General features: G+C 35.7%; 2 protein-coding genes across 3 annotated transcripts; both read right to left on the minus strand.

Moving 5' to 3' along the window:
• Positions 1 to 371: 371 nt before the first annotated feature.
• On the minus strand, positions 372 to 5,800 carry xiap (X-linked inhibitor of apoptosis). Of its 2 annotated transcripts, none has more exons than XM_030145394.1 (8): positions 5,655 to 5,800; positions 3,830 to 4,098; positions 2,614 to 3,175; positions 2,403 to 2,502; positions 2,213 to 2,291; positions 1,757 to 1,796; positions 1,472 to 1,654; positions 372 to 1,348 (listed from the first exon to the last, which is right to left on the minus strand). In XM_030145394.1, the coding sequence occupies exons 2-8, from the start codon at positions 4,067 to 4,069 to the stop codon at positions 1,155 to 1,157; spliced, it is 1,398 nt and encodes a 465-aa protein (XP_030001254.1). In that variant the 5' UTR covers positions 4,070 to 4,098; positions 5,655 to 5,800; the 3' UTR covers positions 372 to 1,154. The 2 variants fall into 2 exon arrangements, with proteins under 2 accessions (XP_030001254.1, XP_030001255.1); XM_030145395.1 differs by lacking the exon at positions 5,655 to 5,800 and adding an exon at positions 5,514 to 5,647.
• A 3,367-nt stretch (positions 5,801 to 9,167) lies between these two features.
• On the minus strand, positions 9,168 to 15,113 carry psmd10 (proteasome 26S subunit, non-ATPase 10). Its single transcript, XM_030145397.1, has 5 exons — positions 14,899 to 15,113; positions 14,686 to 14,784; positions 10,402 to 10,548; positions 9,991 to 10,157; positions 9,168 to 9,662 (listed from the first exon to the last, which is right to left on the minus strand). The coding sequence occupies exons 1-5, from the start codon at positions 15,010 to 15,012 to the stop codon at positions 9,509 to 9,511; spliced, it is 681 nt and encodes a 226-aa protein (XP_030001257.1). The 5' UTR covers positions 15,013 to 15,113; the 3' UTR covers positions 9,168 to 9,508.
• Between the last annotated feature and the right edge of the window lie 5,506 nt (positions 15,114 to 20,619).

Raw genomic sequence — 20,619 nt, forward strand, 5'->3', positions numbered from 1 at the left:
TCATCTCCAACTCCAGCCCATGCAGCCTGCGGACCCAGAGATGAGATACTAGTTTTATATCCACTCACATTGATTCGCTCAGGGGGGGAAGAGAAAAGCAACATTCAACATGATAACGCAGAGTTCTGCTGCAATGTCTGTGTGTGTGTGTGTGTGTGTGTTATCATGTATGTGTCCCATACGGAGAACCCATCAGTACAAGTGTTTTCAGAGGAAAAATCATCTGAAAAAACTCACATTCGAGGGGATCGCTTGTAAATTTCAACACAAACTACATCTATAATGTATGTTGATAGGTGCCATGGTTCACTTAAAGTTTAATAAATGCCACATCAAACCAGCAGTAGATGAAATAAGAAATTCATACCAAGTCCAATCATTACATTTTATTCACTTGATGAAACAGCAGATTGTACTGTGGAATGTATGGTCATTTCAGGTAACACTGATTAACTGCAAACCCTAACCTAGATTTGATTTTATTAAATATACATGTAAAGCCATTATGAATTTACTGATCTACCTTTAAGCCATAAAGTAAATTCAACACCCCCAATTCAGCAAAAAAAAAACAAAACAAAAAACCCCAAAAAACAAAATGAAACTTAATAGACACATTACACATTTCAAAACACAGTATGAAGAAAAAAGTAACATCTGCAACCTTGGTTTGGAGCAAATATGCAGCCATTCCCTTTCTTCATCAACAAAATTAATCACAAGCCAGATTAATGGAGAACATAATATAAACTGACAAATATTGCTTTTGATCTCCAGTTCTGTTAAACTGTTCTTGGCGTCCACAACAAACAATAGAAAAAGACACGCAAGCACATAACCCTAGAAGGCACCATTGGCATAAAACAGTGCTGCAAAATGTGAATTGTCCTTTAAAGTCTAGATACAGGTTTCAGTATTTACTTGTGGAGAACAAGTAAGAACAAATATTTACATCCCCTAATCTCTTATTTACAACTGTGTACCATCTCAGTGATTGTGAAAGTAGTGTTTTTATTTTTACATTTATTGATTTGTCACACATACAACATGGTATTTCAATATATTACAGTCTATCTACAATTAAATTAAGAATAGATTATGATAAAAATATGCAGGAAGCAGCTTTGAAGTTTGGCAAGAGTCTGTGATTCCCTTTAGGCGATATAAGTCTTGACCTTTTGCAGTATGGCTCCGCAGCAGATGGGGCACTTGATGAGTGACTCAGAACATTCCTTGCAAGTGACCAGATGACCGCATGGGATGAACACCATACAAATATCTCTGTCCATGCATATTTTGCACTGTTTTTCCCTCTGCAGCTTCCGTAGTTTCTCTAGCGGGTCCTCGTCTGGAAGAAAAAACAAAATATAATTAAAGACAAATTTGTTAGACAGGATTTGTTTCATGATATATTGCACTGAAGTTATTGTTTGTGTCTGAATCCTGGTTCAACACTTGGGAGCTAAAGTACCTTTTTCCTCTTTGTTGGAGGCTTCACTCTGGGGGGGGTTGTTAAGGCAATCCTCCACCAGTTCTTCCAGGCTCGAGTATCCCGATCCAGTCCTGCTCATTTTATCTAGGATGGTCTGCTCCACCATGCTGGGTTCAAGACCCACCTCTATGGCCTTCTGAGCCACGGTAGACCGCAACACTTCTGAAGACCAAGAGAATACATCAGTGTAAATGAGTTATGTTAAGGAGATCTTTGAAAATATTCCGAAAAAGATCTTCAAATTGAAAAAAAAAAAAAAATTACCATTCCTGTCTCTGGAAAATCCATTCTGATGGCTTGATGTCTGAAAACAAAAAAAAAAAGTTAGTTGTTTTAAGTGCAATCAAAGTCATAAGATCACAACAGTCCTGCATACAACATTGCATTTAAATGACAGGATTTATTTCATTTTCATTTCATTTATTTCAAGTAAACAAGTAAACATTTTACAACACAAATGACCTGCATACAAGAGTATCGTATAATGCAAATACATTCAACAGAATACATGCAAGTTTAACATTTCAAATCATTCATTTATGCTTAAAAAGGAGTGGGAAGAAGAAAACTTATTTAATCCCACTCCCATAGCCACATTGGAAACCAAAAAGGCATGGACATTTAAAAAAAAAAGGCTTGTTCAGCCATTTTCCTCATCAAAGAAGTCTGCTTTTATCTTATTAAAATGATACTTGATGCGTAAATGTGTGAAACACTTACAGCTCTATTTCGTTGAGGGTCTTGTAGCTGAACATTATTGACAAACTCTTGTCCCTTTTCTTCTAACAGGAAGCGGCATCTGTTTAAATAAGGAATGTCATTGCAGTTTTGATTAAACTGAGAACTTACCATATACTACGTACTGAAAATGTAAGTGTTTTACAATGAGGAATATCATTGTTGCTCTTACCCAGGGTAGTGTTTAGCATGTTCTTCCCAAGGGTCTTCTTCAGGCTGCCATCCTTTCAAACCGCCACCACAGCAGAAACATAACACCCTGTCTCCTGTACCTGCAAGAGGATGTACAATGTATGAAACTTACAAAAAAAAATGTGCTTTAAGATTTTTTTCCTCCCTCTATCTTTGTTTATGCTTTCTTTGGTCAGGTATGTCTGCAGTACCTGTGCTGTAGAAACCAGCTCTGGCGAGTCTCTCGGGGTCAATAGGGTGCTGGACACCCGCAAAGCTGTCAAGCCTCTCCTCATAGCTCCCCATTGAAACATGAGTGTTTGCATGTTGACTACTGCCACCCTCCTCCTCCTCTATACCCCTCTGGAATGGGATGTTGCCAACATCATGCCCGAGGATGAAGAAGCAGTTGGGGAAATGTTTGTTGTGTTCTCCCCAGGCACTGTCCCCAACCTCCCAGGCCCCTAACATGCCCCCGCAGCAGAAACACTGCACCTGGTCATTCTTCCCTAAGTAGTACAGACCAGCTTCAGCCAGGTCTCTGGGTCTCACAGGGGCAGTGGTGGGCCAAGATGAGAAGGTCTGAAGTCGGGCTTCTTCACTTTTCATGTGAGGGGCCATGGGGTAGGTGGACTCGTCTTCCACCTCACCTGTACTCAAACGAAACCGCAGGTCTTCTTCTTCTTCATTGTAGCCATTCATAAATGTAGAATCAGAGCTTGGAATGAAACTGGTGCGGTGGGTGCAGGAGAGAAATGTGCAAAGTGGAGAAACCTGTAGCACAGAAGAGATCTGATTTAGCCATTTACAACAGGTGCATCTGTAGACAGCAGGTCCAACTGTGTTTATTTGATTTACCCTTTACCAAATGGAAACTCTAAATAAAAAAAAATAAATATTGCTTAAAAGTTTTTATTTTTGTAAGGAAGAAAATATGATGTGTGGATAGTGCAATGGAAAACGGTTTAGTAATTATGTGTGTCAGCATATGTGGACCACCACATTCTTCATTTAATAAAGGAAATAAATGTCATTTTAGGTGAGAAACAGCAACAAAATGCCATCAAGCAAAGGGAAGTAGAGGAATCTGACACAATGTTATGATAAAGATCAGAAGTTTGGGGAAATAAGATAAAGCTGGTTTCAGATTTTTAGATAACAGATCTGGCAGCACCTAAATCAAAAGGTACGATGTTGTTGTACGAAATACTGCTTACTTCTAACCGTCAAAGTTGTGAACCACGATAATAATGTAGCACCTCATAACATTTTTGGAACATTAGTGGATGGGAATGTACATAGATTAGCATGATTTTTGCTGATTTTCTCAAAATACAGCTTCAATTAGGAATACATTTGGATGGAAATTCAGCTAGCGTGACAACTTTGATGCTTAACACATGTCCTCTTCATTAGTGTTATCAATACCTCTTTATGTCTCTCTACAGGTGTGTCTCCCCTGCACCAGTTTTCCACAGTCTTCTTGCAGCTGAAACATCGGACACGGTCAGCATCACCTGTGAAGTAGAAGCCAGCTCGGGCCAGTCTTTCTGCTGGCACCTGCTGTGCCAGGCTGGAACCACGGAACGAGTCCAGACGACTGTTCATCTGGGAAAAATCATCAGCATGGTCATCTTCCCACTCGCCGTCTTGCCTCTGATCAGACATGATAAGATAAGGATGGATGGACAGGATGTCTGCAGATAAAACAACAAGCAAAACAAAAATCACTTAGGGAAGGTATTAAAGGGCATTTTATATTTACAAAAAAAGGAAACGCAGATTTAAAACAGACAGTTCTCTGCTTAACCAGATTTCTGTATCTGGCACCAGAGAGCTGATCCACACATCTCTAAATGGTCACTGTGCCTTTAAGAGAAAGAGGCAGGCTGTAATCACATGGAGGCGGTGAATATTCCATGTGAGGGATGGGAACCACAGAGGCACACTGTGTGCAAGCCCAGTACACTGCAATACACTAAAGCACTGCAATGGGTGTATCCCACTGGAATCAAAAACAAAAACTTCAGAGCAAACCAATACCTCATTATCGAGGACGACAAAAGATAAAAAGGCACGCAACAAAGGAGGAGCAGGTGTGACGCCATTGATTATGGACACATGGAATTATATTTTTAAGAAATCCAACAAGATAGTGCATCATACTTTCAGTTTGATGCAAATCTTAATGACAAATAAAGTATGTCTATGTCTAGTGTTTGTTGATAGTTGGACAAGTTATGTTGCACCACATAGCAGAATGCATGCCACACTACTGCTCCAAATATTTTTCTGATGTGTTAACTTTCCCTTTCTGCGACGTTGCTACATTTAATGCTTTAATCCTTATTTTTTAATCCTTTAAAAGACACATGCTAAATTCTGTGCTGCGTATTTACCAACCACATGCAAAATTATATCCAAAAAGACATAAGAACTAATATGTTAAACAGCTTAACATCTATATACATTGTAACTCCACAGCATTGAGTCTGCATATCTATGTAAACGTGTCCTTTTAAACACACTTTATCAGTACTGATTCAACACTTCGTTATGTATTGAGCTACACCTCAGCGAACAGTAGATGGTAGAGTAGTGCATTACTGACCAAGGTAGCTTGTGATCTTTGAACTGTGTTAGGAGTCGGCATTCTTCAGGAAAACAAACACATCCTTTACAAAATTTAAGTATAGCTTTAGACTCCACAACAGAGTGTTGGAATCATCTAAACCAGCTGTGATAAAGTTTAACGTCAAAACTTGGGAAGTAAGTGGCATGGGAAGTAAGTAATGTACATGACGTTTACCATGTGATGACAGGTCATAACTCATCCGCCGTACATTCACACTTTTGAAAAGGCGTATGCATTAATCAGTGGATCAGCTAACTCTAGAAACATCGCTCAGCTTTGTTCGGCAAAAGTAACACAAACACACAGAGTTGATGTTGAGCGTTGATAACTAACGCTGATGACAGCAAACTGACCTGAGCCTGACACCTTACATACACTAAACACATATACACACGCACACATTGCATTAGTTTAGCAGTAAGATGACTAGATAGAGCTATCTAAAGAGCGAAAAGCATACAGGATGTAAATACAAACCGTGTGGACTCTGACCAGGATTCTCGATATGTGATGTCCGTTTAGTAGCTAGCTGTTTGCTAGGGTCGTTAGCCTAGCTGGTCTACTTCGTAAGGTTCAAAGTTCCTTCCTTAACTAATACTGTTCAGGGCGAATAGTTACCTTTCAGTGCGTTCGATTAAGGTCTCCGGCCTTTGTACCTTTGATCAAACCTCGTGTGGACCACGCCTACGGGAAAATCCAGTCGTTAAAAAGATCTGTTTAGTTAATATGACCTCGCTTTCAGGAAGCGAAAGCGACGCTGTAGACGACTGCGCATCTAGGTCTGCGCACCTCAGTCGACCACCGCCATGACGTCAAGAAAGCTAGAAATTTCACCAGGAACCCCCCTCCCACTAAAAAAAAAAAAAAAAAAAAAAAAAAAAAAAAAAACAAACCCTCCTACAGATTATCTGAAAATTTCAACCCACTCATAGCTTCAGTACAACAGAGATTTAACCTCTGGCTTCAAAGAGATGTATCCATTACCGGAAGATCCTTGGTGGCCAAAGTTGAAGGTCTTTCCAGACTTATATATGCAGCCATGGCACTTGATGTTTCAAAAGAAATATGCACAAAAATTGATAAAATATTATTTGATTTCATTTGGAAAAAGAGAATACATTATATTTAAAAAATGTCATGATAAATAAGCTGTGTTCAGGTGGTTTAAATTCTTTAGACTTCACCTCCCTAAATTCTTCTTTTAAAATTAAATGGATCCAACTTTTCTTTAAAAATCTCAATTCAATCTGGAACTTTATTACTGCTCATGTTTTTAACTCACTTGGAGGAATGCATTTTCTACTAAAATGGAATTACAGCATTTCTAAATTACCAGTAAAACTGTCCAACTTTCATAGTCAACTCTTATCATCTTGGTTAATGCTATACTCACACAACTTTTCTCCCCATAAATATTTCATTTGGAACAATCAAGATATTTAGTTTAAGAACAAGTCTTTATATATTCAGAAATGGGTTGATAGAAACATTTTACTTGTTAGTCAGTTGCTTAATGACAATGGTCAATTTTTTTCTTACGAAGAGTTTTTGTCTATTTATGATTTCCCTGTTACTCCAAAAGAATATGCCATAGTTTTTGATGCAATACCAGATGGAGTTAGAAGGTTACTGATGTCTGCTCCTAAAGGTAAAAGTTGTATTATCCCAGAACTAAATCCTGTTAACATACATATTGGTAATATCTGTCCTTTATTGAGTGATAAAGCCACTAACCAATGTATTAGACAAATTATTCAAAGAGATATTGTTTCCAAACCTGCAGCTGTTTTTTATTGGAATAATATTTACTATGACATAGACTGGAAAAACACTTGGATCCTGTCAAAGAAATTTATTATTACTAATAAGGTACGAGAAGTTACTTTTAAATTGATCCATAGATGTTATCCGGTGAAGACCTACATGATTAAATATAAAAGAAATATTGATACTCTTTGTTCTTTTTGCAGCAACGCAGAGGAAACAATATGTCATTTATTTTGGGACTGCACCTACACACATGTATTTTGGACTGATTTAAATAATTTTATAAACACAAAAATTGACTCTTCGTGTAAATTGAACTTTCAACACATTTTATTTGGCCTATCACACATTGATAAAATAACTCCAGAAAAAAGATATATTATTGACCTTTTGATTACTTTTGCCAAATTTCACATTCATTGCTCCAAATTTGCACATCAACGTCCAAACATCACTGTTTTCAAAGCTCTTTTTTCCACTTACGTAGACAATTTGAGAAACAGTATAAATTCTAAAGGAAATAAAACAAAAAAATGTCAAATGTATAATCTTATTAAATTTGTATATTTTCTATTTATTCCTCGAGCAATTTTTTATTTTTATTACATATTTTAATTTATTTTATTATTTTTATTTATTTATTTTTTCTTTCCTAACGTTTTTACTTACATGCATTTCTCTATATAATGTAAAACATTTTGTGAATTATGGAACTTTCTACCCTTGTTGTTGTATACTATTATGTATATTTACTGTTCAATGTTAATTGTTCAAATAAAAAAAAAATTAAAAAAAAACCCTCCCACACACACACATTTATTTATTTATTTAAATTTAACAGATTGTGCATTTTGTGATTCACACAATTGGCCTAATCTTGTCTAAACATTTACAATATATATTTTCTCCTGGTTTTTTTGTTTTTTTGGAGGGGGGGATATGTAATACCATATTTATTTATTTATGTAAGTTTATGCACTTGTACCAATGTCTAATTTACGTTTTTCAGCTCCACCATGGATTTCTCTGGGTTTTTCTAGGTTGATAACAGTAATCTGTGTATTCCAAGATTTTTCCTAATTCATCCAAGTAATTCATTCATTACTTACTTGGGTTGGTGTCAAGAAAATGTAAAATTCTTAAATAAAAATAGCTTTATATGAAGTCACATTCCTTTAAATATTTTATTATTTTTTTTAATCATATGGCATACAAATGTTTAAATGGAGTAGAGATTAAGAAATGATGAAAAGCTTAAAACAAAACTTTTAAAGCTGCATCCATTCAATTTGGCAGATGTCACTTTGTTTTAATTATCTTCAAACTAATTTTGGTTTAGGTGGTATCCACAGTGGCGTAGTCTCTGACTATTTGAACATCTGGGAAGAAATATGCTATTTTGATGCTTTACAGGCACTACTTACTTTTGATCTGTTCATAGTTTGAAACTCAATCTTTGTCCACCTCAGAATCAGAGGTCACTGTGATTTTGTGATTACACCTTCACCTCACAGTTATATCAACCTGTTTTTAAAGTTGCTGTTATGCTTCAAGGTGCACCTGCAGTATTTTCCACCTATATTTTCCATCTTTTCATCTCTTATGTAGCAGTGCAGTGGATATAACACAGTCAGCCGTGAATAGCTTGAAAAAGTTGAAACTTTCAGTCATTTAATGTTGGGGATTTTCTCTCAGATTGGTCAATGTCTGTGTGTAATTGGTCCATTACTAATAAATATCACAAAAGCACTGAAAGTTCAGTTACTGTTTCTGTTGCCTGAAGTACAGTTGACTGAATGTGCGTCTATTTAAGTTGAAATGTAATGTGTCATTATTCAGATACAAGACACGTACTTAAGTTGTAGAAGGTGTGATCAACAGTGCTCATGTATGACCAATAAGAGTCGCAAAAATTTGGTTATATAGTATATTTAACTTTGTCTGAAAGTTTGTTGATATGGAATTTCACCTCCAGTTCTGTGTTTCTGGAACCATCGTGATGTCAATGAAGATATTATCTGTATACTTTGGGAGAGAGATAATTTAGTGTCTCTATACTTCACATCATTACTTACTTCCATTCTAAATATCTGTTACAATGCTATTCTATTTTTTATTCTTAAGCCACACAGTTGAATCACAATCATATGAGGATGTAAAAATGTATAATAGCAAAACATGGAAATGTTGAGGTCCATTCTGAAAATGGTGACATATGAGATTGTACTGTGTGTTTTTGTAATTCTTCAATATTAGTTCAAGGGTGATCAGTCAATAAACAGATTTTCCAAGCAATTAGACTCAAATTACAGTTGACAACAAAATGCTTACAGCAAATACAAAATTAATACACTTCCAACATACTTTGCAGCAGGTTGAACAAGGATTTTTATTCCACCATTGTTGCAGCACTTGAAAATACCATAGAAAATAATTTGAAGTGGTTGACCGACTGCGCATAGTGCAGGAGTGTGTTTTTGATCAGAAATCTAACATCTTAACAGTTTAAGCGCCGCATCTGACGAGCTGGAAACGATACGGACCGTTCCAACTCTTCTCTTAACACTGTCTCATCATCTTCCACCTGTCACACACACAAATGTGTCCCTATCATCAAGTAGGACGACAGGGGAAGAGAATTCTCTTTATGTAACTCAGCAACACTGTAGATTCTATTGGGAATACAACATGTGTCAGTAAATGCATCATCCTTCTACTATCCGACGTAGTATGGTACCCAGACTACCCTTGGCAATTTGGAGAGGGGTCTTCTCCTCCTTGTTCTCAATGTAGATGCTGGCTCCATATTCCACCAGCAACTTGGCAGCCTCCACACGCTCCTCATCACATGCCAGGTGCCTGGTTAACAAGACATACACAATTATGAATACAAAGTTATGTTTTGGTTTTTTTTTTCAGAGTTTGAAGGGCCCTTGGAATGTGGAAAACACATGATTCCCTTCCGATTCCTTAACAGTAAAAATATTTTTATCATGAATAAATGGTTCCTTTGTTCATGTCAGCCTACTACAGTTCACAACTTCAGATGTTTCCATCATCAATGAAGTAGTAGACAACCGCTGAATGGGAAAAGCATGAACCGAAACAAACATACAGTGCTGTGTTCCCATCAATGAAGTAGTAGACAACCACTGAATGGGAAAAGCATGAACCGAAACAAACATACAGTGCTGTGTTCCCCTGTGAGTCCTGGATGTTGGTTGAAGCGCTCTGTTTGAGAAGCAGCTGGATGAGGCGGTAGTTGCCTTTGGCAGATGCTCTATGAAGGGGAGTGGAATCCTGCTTATCTGTGGCATTTGGGTCCGCTCCATTTTCTAACAACAGCAGAGCAATCTACAAAAGGGAAAAAAAATGAGTCATAAATCATGGGTACAGTATTAAATGCAGTGGTTTTCTATTTAAATCAAATTCTTGTCCTCAGATCCTGTTTCACTGGTATGAAGAAAGTCCACTACAACACCTACATGAAACTAACACCCTGCTATGGGAAGTGAGATTTTCACTTCCGACCACAGTGGAATGTCTGTGTATGTACGTCAGACTATCACTGAATGTCACTGCACATTGGGGATTTCACCTCATATCTGTCTTTAGAGGCCGCGTAGTGAAGAGGGGTGCATCCATTTTGATTAACGGAGTTCAGCTGAGCTCCTTTGCATATCAGAGACCTCACTATGTCTTCTCTGCCTGCAGATGCTGCAATATGAAGAGGGCTCCAAGAAGCCTGGAAAGAAAGACAGAACATGTAACTGCAACATTAAACAAAGTCCACTTTGGTGGAGATTGAGCAAACTCAGTGTGGTGTGTCAGCTCACAGTTCAACTACAGCTGAGACCAAAAAGTGGACAATGGTCAGCTATTCATGGTACAGAAAGACGTGCTCGGCTGCAGTACAACAACAGCATTCAACACTAATGCAAATGGAAACTATGCAAATTATTTAACATTATGACAAGTACTGCTAGAAATCTAGACATGTATGTTTTACTTCACCATTTCTGACAGCTGTGTGTGAGGAAAACATGCTTCCATAAATGTACTCAAAGGCAGTGAGTCCATTTTGTTGCTTAGTGATATACTTTTGAAATATGTTACTAAAGCAATCTCAAATATACTGTACATATAGAGGCGACAGGTGCTTATGTTCACTCCCACCTGTGTAGACATAGCTATGGTTAGCTTGACTGTCTAATCAATGGATCATGAGGATCACATAGAACTGGTTTTACACTTTATTAATATTGTCAATTTTTGGTAGTTGTTGGAGAGCAACAGAAAAGCAACGAAAAGGACCACAATGACTTTGTGTACGCTTAAGTGCATTTTCCAGACTGATTGTCAATAATGATGAATATACATTTACAGCAACACCTATTATATAGTTAAATACTTGACATACAATTTACATACACATTAGAGGGTGGTAGTGTTGGTGTACACTGTCACCAGTTTAACGCAGCCAATAGGTGAAAAGCAGTGACTGACATGTGTAGTGGGATAATTCCACTGTATCAAGAGCACCTAACCTTCAGTCACTTTCTGATCTTAGCACCTCTCCACAATTGATCAAACAGATTTTTATCATTATAATAGCAAAACATAGTGATGTCATGCCAGAAGAATAAAAATGGATCAGATATGATCTTGTAATGTAAAGGTAGGTAACAATGAAGGTAGTGTGCCACCTTTTGGTATCGTTAACAACATGTAGAATACACAAGTACTAGAATTTTGCTGCGAAGGACATACTATATATTGTGCAACAATATTATGTATCCATACATTCAGAATACCAACATCAATACGGTGGATGCATAAAAGCAACAGAACATTGAAACAGTTTGGCCAATTGGACATTTTACAAACTATCCATATTGGTGGAGCTTGGTGCCATAACCTCCGACAGCTATTAGTAGTCTTCTAAACTGGGAAACAAGGAAAATACTAGCTCAAAATATAAAAAAAGCCATCCTAGATTTTTGTTTTAGTTTGTTCAGTTTCCCATTTACTAAATGATTACTTCAGGGATTAAGATTTACTCATTTAGGTGTTTACGAGTTAATGTTAAGTTGTAAAGCAATCACCTTTATGAAGAATTTAAAGAATTTCAGACATGCAGTGTAGATATTTTCAGTACCTGACAGGGATGATATCTGCCAATGACTCAGATTTTCCCTGCCCTGAACCACTCACTTTAACAACCTTTAGAAAGTCACTATTCTTCTGTGTATTCTACAGAAATTAATCAGTTTCATGTTGTTATAATGATGAAATTTCAGTTGTATTTACAAACTAAGTAGTCACCACATTTAACCCTCAAAGACCTAAAAAAACACTGGTGACCTGAGGCATCTACTTTCACTTTAAAACCACTATTCCTGTTCCTAACATTGAAATAATTCAGGTTAAATGCAGTTTCTCTGCTTGTCACAGGCATCCAATACGACCCATTTGGACGTTCAGGAGCTCCACAGTGAATGTGACTCACCAGTAAAACCCATGGAGTTTGACAACTAACAGTGGTTGTAGATACTTGTTTTTTATGTTCAGATAGTGATTTATTTTGTTAGTTTCCTTGTTCTTACATAAAAACCTTTGAATCTAGGCATGAAATTCTGAGTTTTAAAGAACATCTACACTGTCAGGAGATTAAATATAGGAATAAATCATTGCTTTTCACTGTATAATGCAAAGGTTTAGAATTATAAATGTTGATAAATCAGAGGAAAGGTTAAATCAAGAGGGAAAACTTAATTTTAAGTCACCGCATAAATAGTTCTAGGTCTATAAGGTCCACTTCCCGTTTTTAACAATACAAGTCTTTTTAACCCCTGTGGCCTCCTCAAATTTACTATCCTCTGGACACCTTTGTGACAAAAATGAACATACACAAAAAAACTGCTATTAAATCATCATACTCATCATTATTTTTTGGGCTTTTTTGCATAAATGTCTTAAATACATACCAAATATTCAAAATTTTTTAGGACACAACCAGCACACACTTTGAGCTGGTGGCAGCAGTGGCAACAGTGGAAATCAATGGCAACCCCAGAGATCATGCAGTGAAAGCACCTACTGCATACAGCAGCTGCCATGGTGGTGGAGTTACAGACCACTGTTGATGCCCTCACAGAAACCACAGATGCTGCCATTGTCACTGCTGCCACCAGCTCAATCAGAGAGACAGGTGTGTGTGTGTGTGTGTGTGTGTGTGTGTGTGCACTGGTTGTACACAGGCCTTAAAAAGAGGTTTACTACCACCTGCACCAAGTGAAACAGATATATTTGTAGAATACCAGGTCACATGATGCAGGACCTGCTAGTCTGCTGCTGGAAATAAACTAAATACACACACCTTCTCAATACATTTATCTCTTTCTGTAAAACACACAAAATATGTCACATATTCCAACTCTGGATATGTCTGTTTCTAATTTTTTTTTTTTTTTTTTTTTTTTTTTTTTAAGATTTATTGTCTTGCTATTTTGTTTGTAGTATTTCTTGAGTGTGTACGTCCGCCAATTGTGCTGCTATTGGAATCTCAATTTCCTCAGGGATCTGCCCAAAGGATCAGTAAAGTTCTATCTAATCTAATCTAATTTAATCGAATCTATTTCATATGTTCTTTTGTGTTGTTTTTTGTTGTTGAAGCTTTCAAAGATGTTGCAGTTTGCATAACAAATGGGCCTGGCCAAGAAAAAGTGAACATCAGGATCAATTTCTTTTTTCTCTAAAACAATATTTTTGATTACTCAGCATGAAAGACATATATCTGTAGTTTCTAAAACTGTGTTTATTTAATTTTTACCTGAATTACAACTGGATATATAAGAAAATATATGAAAATACAGTGTAAATTTAGAACAGTAAAGATTGTAAATGAATGTATACAGCATAAATTCAGAATGTAAATAGCAATGTGAAAAATAAATATGTTCCACATATATGCCTGTGCCTAATCTTATATTTCATAATGATCAAATACTATAATGATTTTGAATGTTATTTATTATTTATTAAAAAAAAAAAAAAAAAACAGCAGAAAGATGTGGATTAAAAATAGAAATGAAACATATGTGGCCAAATACTGATAATTTTATCAGTATTTAAATAAAACCTTTGATTACTATTATGATGCATCACACTGAACAAACACCTCACTCCATTACTTTTTTGGATTCTCACTCCGTTACCATGAATTAATGTCTTTTAAAACTAAAATAAAAATGATATCAGTTTCATTTTTGGATATAATGTTGTCTCATATATTAAGAAAAGTGTGGTGTGCTAAATATTTGCACTTTCCTTGACAAACAGCACTTGTTGGCATTTTTTCCAATCCGTGAATAACTGCTATATATTTTTCCTCACTCTGTTCCTTTGTCAGTAATGATAAATTCATGTTTTTATTAAATATTTGGTTATTATTCCTTAACGGTATGTTAAATTACTTGCTTAGACCTACAATTTGAGCTATTATGGTTGCTGTTAAATTAATTTTTTAAACAGCTATGAAATTATTTGTATTGCTACACAGTGGTTTCTCACTCCATTACTCACTTGGCCAGGCCTAAATGTTCATATTGATGAATGAGATGTTGATTTAAAAGTTATTTTGCAAACACAGAAATAAATCCTTCCTGGGGCCCCCTGACAGTAGTATGGCTCCATAATGTAACTCAATCAAAAAAGCAAAAACAAACAAACAAACAAAAAACAGTTGAGACAAATGTATAAAAATTCCAGTGGAGGGCATAAGGGTAAATGTGTGCAGTTTTGTAGCTGCTATTCACTAATCCTGCATAAAATAATGGGAGGTACTGTGCAGGTTCAGTCCACTGACAGACCATGAACCTACATCATCCTGCAGGTTGACTTCAGCTCCCATGTCAAGAAGAAATTCCACAATATCAGTGTGACCAGCTGAACAAGCCCAGTGGAGGGCTGTTCTGTGATCCTGAAAAAACACAGAGAAAGACACGAAAACATGGAAAATACTGAATAGATTTTCATGAATGTAAGTCAACAAAAACAAAAGCCTCTCGGGCTTTGCTGTGTCATGCATTCTTACCTGGTCCGTTTTACAGGCAAGCCTTTTATCCGACAAAATGCACTGTCTTAACTTCTCAAATTGTCCGGTGTAAGCAAAGTTACAGACCTCTACATTAGATACAGAAGCCTCCATTGTAAAATAGATTGAAAACGTCTTAATAAATCGACTGCAGCCTAATAAGGATGCTTCTTAATGATCACCAAATTGTTGTGTCGTTATACTGATAAGCAACAACCATGACACAGGAAGTACTACTTCTCGATATGATTTTCCTTCAAATTAAAATACCACTGAGGACTCGTCTAGTATACGGTCAATATTTCCGTACAATTTTTAGTTACTTGTTAATAAATTTATTACTCTGGAAAAATAAATACAAAAAGTCGGTTTATATAGTCAAAGTGTCATTCACTGTGTTTGAGCCACAATACAAATATTTTATTTTGGTAGGTACACTTGACACCCACAGGAAGTAATACATGATGAAAAATTATGAAGTCATGTGTTCTTCGATCCAACCATACTTCTGATAAGGAAAATAACGACCAACTAAAGACATGAAAAGAAATGAGAAAATAATTATACCCCTATGAAATTTGTGTTTTATTTTATTTTTATTTCATTTCATTTTATTTTAGCTCAACTGACTACCAATTAACTACCTTCCTTAATATTTTTTTTTTTATTACATGATACCCCGTGGTGTGTGTGTGTATGTGTGTTTGTATGATGAAATAAAATGTTTTATTTAACCCTTTCATGCATGAATTATGAGAACCTTAATCAAGATTTTTTTTTCCTAAGTGTTTTTATTCCTCTTTTGGCATGAAAAAAACAAAAAACAATGTGATTGAATTATTTTTTTATGAACCGATTTTACATGGAGTTACAAAATCATGCATTTAATTTTAGAAGCAAAGAAACATGTATTTACTGATATACTGTGTGAAAACTATGAGATAAAAACATTTTTAATGCTGCTAATCTGATATTTTGTCACATTTTAACAATATCTACATGGAGATAATATGCAAAAAAACAAACAAACAAACAAAAAACTTTAATTACAGTTTAACACCAATTAGCAATTTTTATTTTATTTTTTTACACTCAAACATGTTATGGCAGATCAGGTTTATCTAGAACAGCAAATTTACAGTAATGGTATGAATTACAATGTATGGGATGATACATAAGCGTTCACCGTGTTGGCTGATATGGAACTAAAACAACAAAACCCATAAATATACAAGAGAAGACCTTTGAACAGCTGTCCACTGGAGTGACCACTGTGCATGAAAGGGGTAAACTTATGTTTATGACTTGAAAGAGGATTGTTCATAATGCATATATACCTTTTTTTTTTAAGATTGATGTAGTAATGGTACAAGGGGACAAAAGAAGAAAAAAGAAATGAAACAAATCCCCAAATAAAATTCTCTGTTCTGTTTTGTTTTTGTTTTTTCTATCCATTATCCATTGGGTGTAAAGAAATCAAGGATATCCTACACTGTGATGATGATTCATGGACTCAAAGGAAAAACCAACTGATGGATAAAATTAAAAATGAGTAAGTGATAAATAATGGTATGTCATAGCTCTTTAATTCTGTGGGAAAGTGTTTGAGGATATTGAATAATTTTTCTAGTTTTAGTTTTTTCTTCATGAAGTTCACCCTCCCCAGTGGCTATAAAAATGAAAAAGTCTCTTATTGCAGTTTTTCTTCCTTCTAGGCTTTTCAGTTAAGGGAATATTAACTTTCCTCAAACATATAAGATGACAGCACTGCATGCCACCCATTATAAAATGTTTTTAAAAAAGGAGAAAAGGAAATCTGTTCTGAACCACTGTAGAAATGTAAACCCTGAGAAATGCAACCCACGTCCTTAACATAACAATTCTTATTTCTTTGTGAGGAAATCATGATTATAGATGTGGTATTCCATTTCTTTAATTACATACTCCAGGTTTCTACTTCTACTTTCATAGAAGAACTGCTTTGCCAAACAATACTAGTTAACCTTTTACCGCATTAACACCAAGACCCCCACCAGCCCGCAGTACCAACCTCTTAATTCCTGTCTGCTCCACACCAGATGCTTTGACCCCTTTATCCCATTAGTGAATATGTCTTTGTGTTGGGTCACCTCCCTGTTTCATTGTAAACTATACTGTATTTTTCTGTACCCATTCAATTACTATAAAAACGCACCTTCTCTAACAAACGCTCTGAGTTGGCTCACACGGTCTGACCTGGAAATCATGATTTTTTCTATTTGTAGAGATCAAATTGGAACACATGGATTATACTGCACATGAGAAAAAATATAAATTTATATACATATTTATATAATATTTTGCACATTCAGAACTATCACAAAATGAGCACATATTATGTCCATTTAAAAACATAGGCTTGAAGGGTACAATATAAAAATTTAAAACATTATAATATAATAAATGAGACAGTCAAATGTATGTAAAATGTCCTTTTAGTTTTACCTTCCAAGAAATAGTTTTCAAGTCAGCCTATATAACATATTTTTTTCATTTCTTGAATGAGATCCCTTGGACTGACAGTGGGGTTTAGCTATGGCTATGTAGGTTGACATTCAACTAAATCTTTGGTTAAAGATACAAACTCTTGAGATAGCGCATGAAATAATTTGATAAAGTCTGATTTGGGAAGGTTTAAAACATGGTTAAGGCAGGATTGTTCAGAATTTAATATATTAACACCAGCATCCATTATGTGAGCCTAGCGGTAAGACCATTTGCTGCATATACTAACTACTATTCATAAAACAAAGACTTAATGTAGTGTGATATATATTATCTGATATTCCAAATTATTGCGGTGACAAGTTGTGAAAATGTTGAAAAAGGAAATTTATCAATCTTGATGTTCTGGAGGAGAGGAAGCTTCAATCCCACACATACATGTGATTGGGAGTACAACAGCAAAAGGAGCTTGTATGACCCACGATTTTATCAAAGTTATTATTAAAGTTTCATTAAGACAATTCAAACAAATGGTGCCAGGCACAACAAACCCCGCCCCTCACATGTATTTTGCAAAATTGAAATACATGGGAAGATTTTAAAAAATCATGAAAAATGTGAACTTTGACCTACCTTTCCCAAAATGTAATGACATTGATTCTGGGTCACTTGCAATCTATAAACCCAATTTGGTATGAATTGGGTTATACCAAACAAATAGTTTTCCTGCAAAGGTGTTAACAAACAAACAAACTGAACCAAAAACAATATCCCTTGCCACTCCTTCGGGGGGGGGTGGTAATTAATAACTTATAGGCCTCCATCTTTTATTTATTTATTTTGACCATATTATATGTTTCCATATAGTGACATTTGTTTCTCAGAAAGAAATTTAGGTGAATGTGGTTAATAGATTGGACTTTCTGTTGACTGTCATGTGAAGCAACAGAGTTTTGATGTTTTGCTTCTTCATGTCAATAACATGTCTGTTGTTAAAATGAAAGCATTTTTCTGAAGTTTTTTCAGGGTGTACTGTGGACAGTGAAATCTGTGAAATCGGACTAATTGCATTAGCATGTCAAAGTAGTTACAAAAATGACCAGCAGGTGTCACAGTCTAAGTGTAAGTTCACCTAGCCAACACCACCAAAGGAATATTCAGCTGCAGTATTGAGATGTGAGATCTAACACATTACTAGGAATAGTGAAATAAAGTAAAAGACACACTATAGGACAGAATGGCTGTAAAAGCTCTGATTCCTGCAGTTTGAGAAAAGACAGATGTAATATGAACTTAACATTTTAGTGTTTACACCCCCTCATTAAAAAGTTTTACAACCATCCCCTCACACTCAAACAGGAGCACTTTCTTGAGATGATTATTGTACACAATGCCCACACACTCTGACTCCCACAAACTAATTCTGACAAACACTGACAGTGGTTCTTGTTAGATATAATTTATATTTTTCTTTAATTTTTTTTTTACCAAATGGAAGTTGTACAAAACATGCCATTAAAAATATTGGATTGTGGCACTAAGGAGATGCTCTGGTCTAAAAATCATATTCATCATACACATTATTGGTTAATAATAGTTACTCGGCAAAACACGTCACGTCACTTGAGCTAATTCTAAGAAAAAACACCTTTGAAAGTTCATTTGAGTTTAACAAGCGCCCTGGACACCTGTCAATCAAACCAACTGCATAGCTTAATCACAACAAATTTTTAGAAAGCGCATCTAGTTCTAACACCTGCACAATTAGGCTAGCATTTGTTGACTAAAAAAAATCTCTAATTTCATAATCTGGTTTTCCTGCTTGACTCTCTTTACCACAATTTCTTTCTAAAGCTGTTAAATTAGATCTTTTTCGTTGCACCCGACCTCTTCTCTAAGCTCAACACATACAGGTGTAACCACACTCAACACACGAACCAAACCTGACTGTTCAGTACACCTAAAATAAAAATACAAGATACAGTTGGAAAATATAACTCAGAATATAACAACTTAGACCTACAAAAATAAAAAGACTCTTCAAGCAAAACAACCTGTAATGCAAAGATTAAGCAAACAACTTAGAATATTACATTTCTTCTTCTTCTTTTCCATTTTGGTTCATGATGTATGATGTATGATGGTCATCTGACATTTTAGAACAAGTCACACATTCATCTTCCATTTAATACAATCCGTATCACACATCCATCCATCCATCCATCCATCCATCCATCCAGCCAGCCAGCCAGCCAGCCAGCCAGCCAGAAGCCTAATGATATTTCTACTATGTAATAAGCAGCTAAAACAGCCCAGTTTCAACTTTATGTGTAGATTACAGGCCACTGAACATATCACTGTAATTTGACCCCATTGAGAAGAGAAAGGACATTAAAAAAAAAATACAGTCTGACAGATGTAAACATCATCAAAAAAAGATTTTTAATCCATCATCCATCCTGTGTATTCTGGTTTTGCAATAATAGTGCCTGGGATTGACTCCCATACCCTTGCAACCATCCAGAAGATTAAACAGTTCAGAAAATCAATGACTGATTTATACCCCTTCAAATCACCATTGTCTTTATTTCATGTCGTCATGTTAGTGAAATACGACAATATTGTGTGGTATGAGATGTTGTCTGTTGGAAAACATACAAACACATCCCTCATGACTTACTAAATATAAATTAAGGATGAATTAATTATTAATATTTATTGATCCTTTGACTGATGTAGTTTGCCATTTGGCTATCTCCATGTTAGCTTTTAGGAGCTGCAAGTGACCATATTTGGACAAAAGGGGCAGAGTTTCAGAAACCTGAGGGGTCAGAGGTAAGCAAATGCAAAATGCTGGCTTTTCTGGATTCAGTAAAACAGTAAACAGCAACATGTCATACAGACCTGTGACTCAAAGTCCAACACAGCAGACAATATGGCCTTCATCTTCCCTGACATCTTATTAATGAAGAAAAATTTTAAGATGGACCAGATCACCTAGAGGGACCAAGTAAAATAAATGATATAAGTAAGATACCTGTGTATGAGCTTTGTTCTGGAGCTGAGGTCCTTGTCCCTTGGTCTAAATAGATCTGTAGTTCCAAACAGTGAGAAAATGAACTTTATATAAGTGTTAAAGACACCATTTTACTGTATTATCCCTGATTGAAGTACTTCTTTTAAAGAAATATCCCCATAACTGTAAGGAAACATTTCATTTATTTTGATTGTGTTTGT

The sequence above is a fragment of the Sphaeramia orbicularis genome, chromosome 10 (assembly GCF_902148855.1).
Source record: "Sphaeramia orbicularis chromosome 10, fSphaOr1.1, whole genome shotgun sequence".
NCBI lineage: Eukaryota > Metazoa > Chordata > Actinopteri > Kurtiformes > Apogonidae > Sphaeramia > Sphaeramia orbicularis.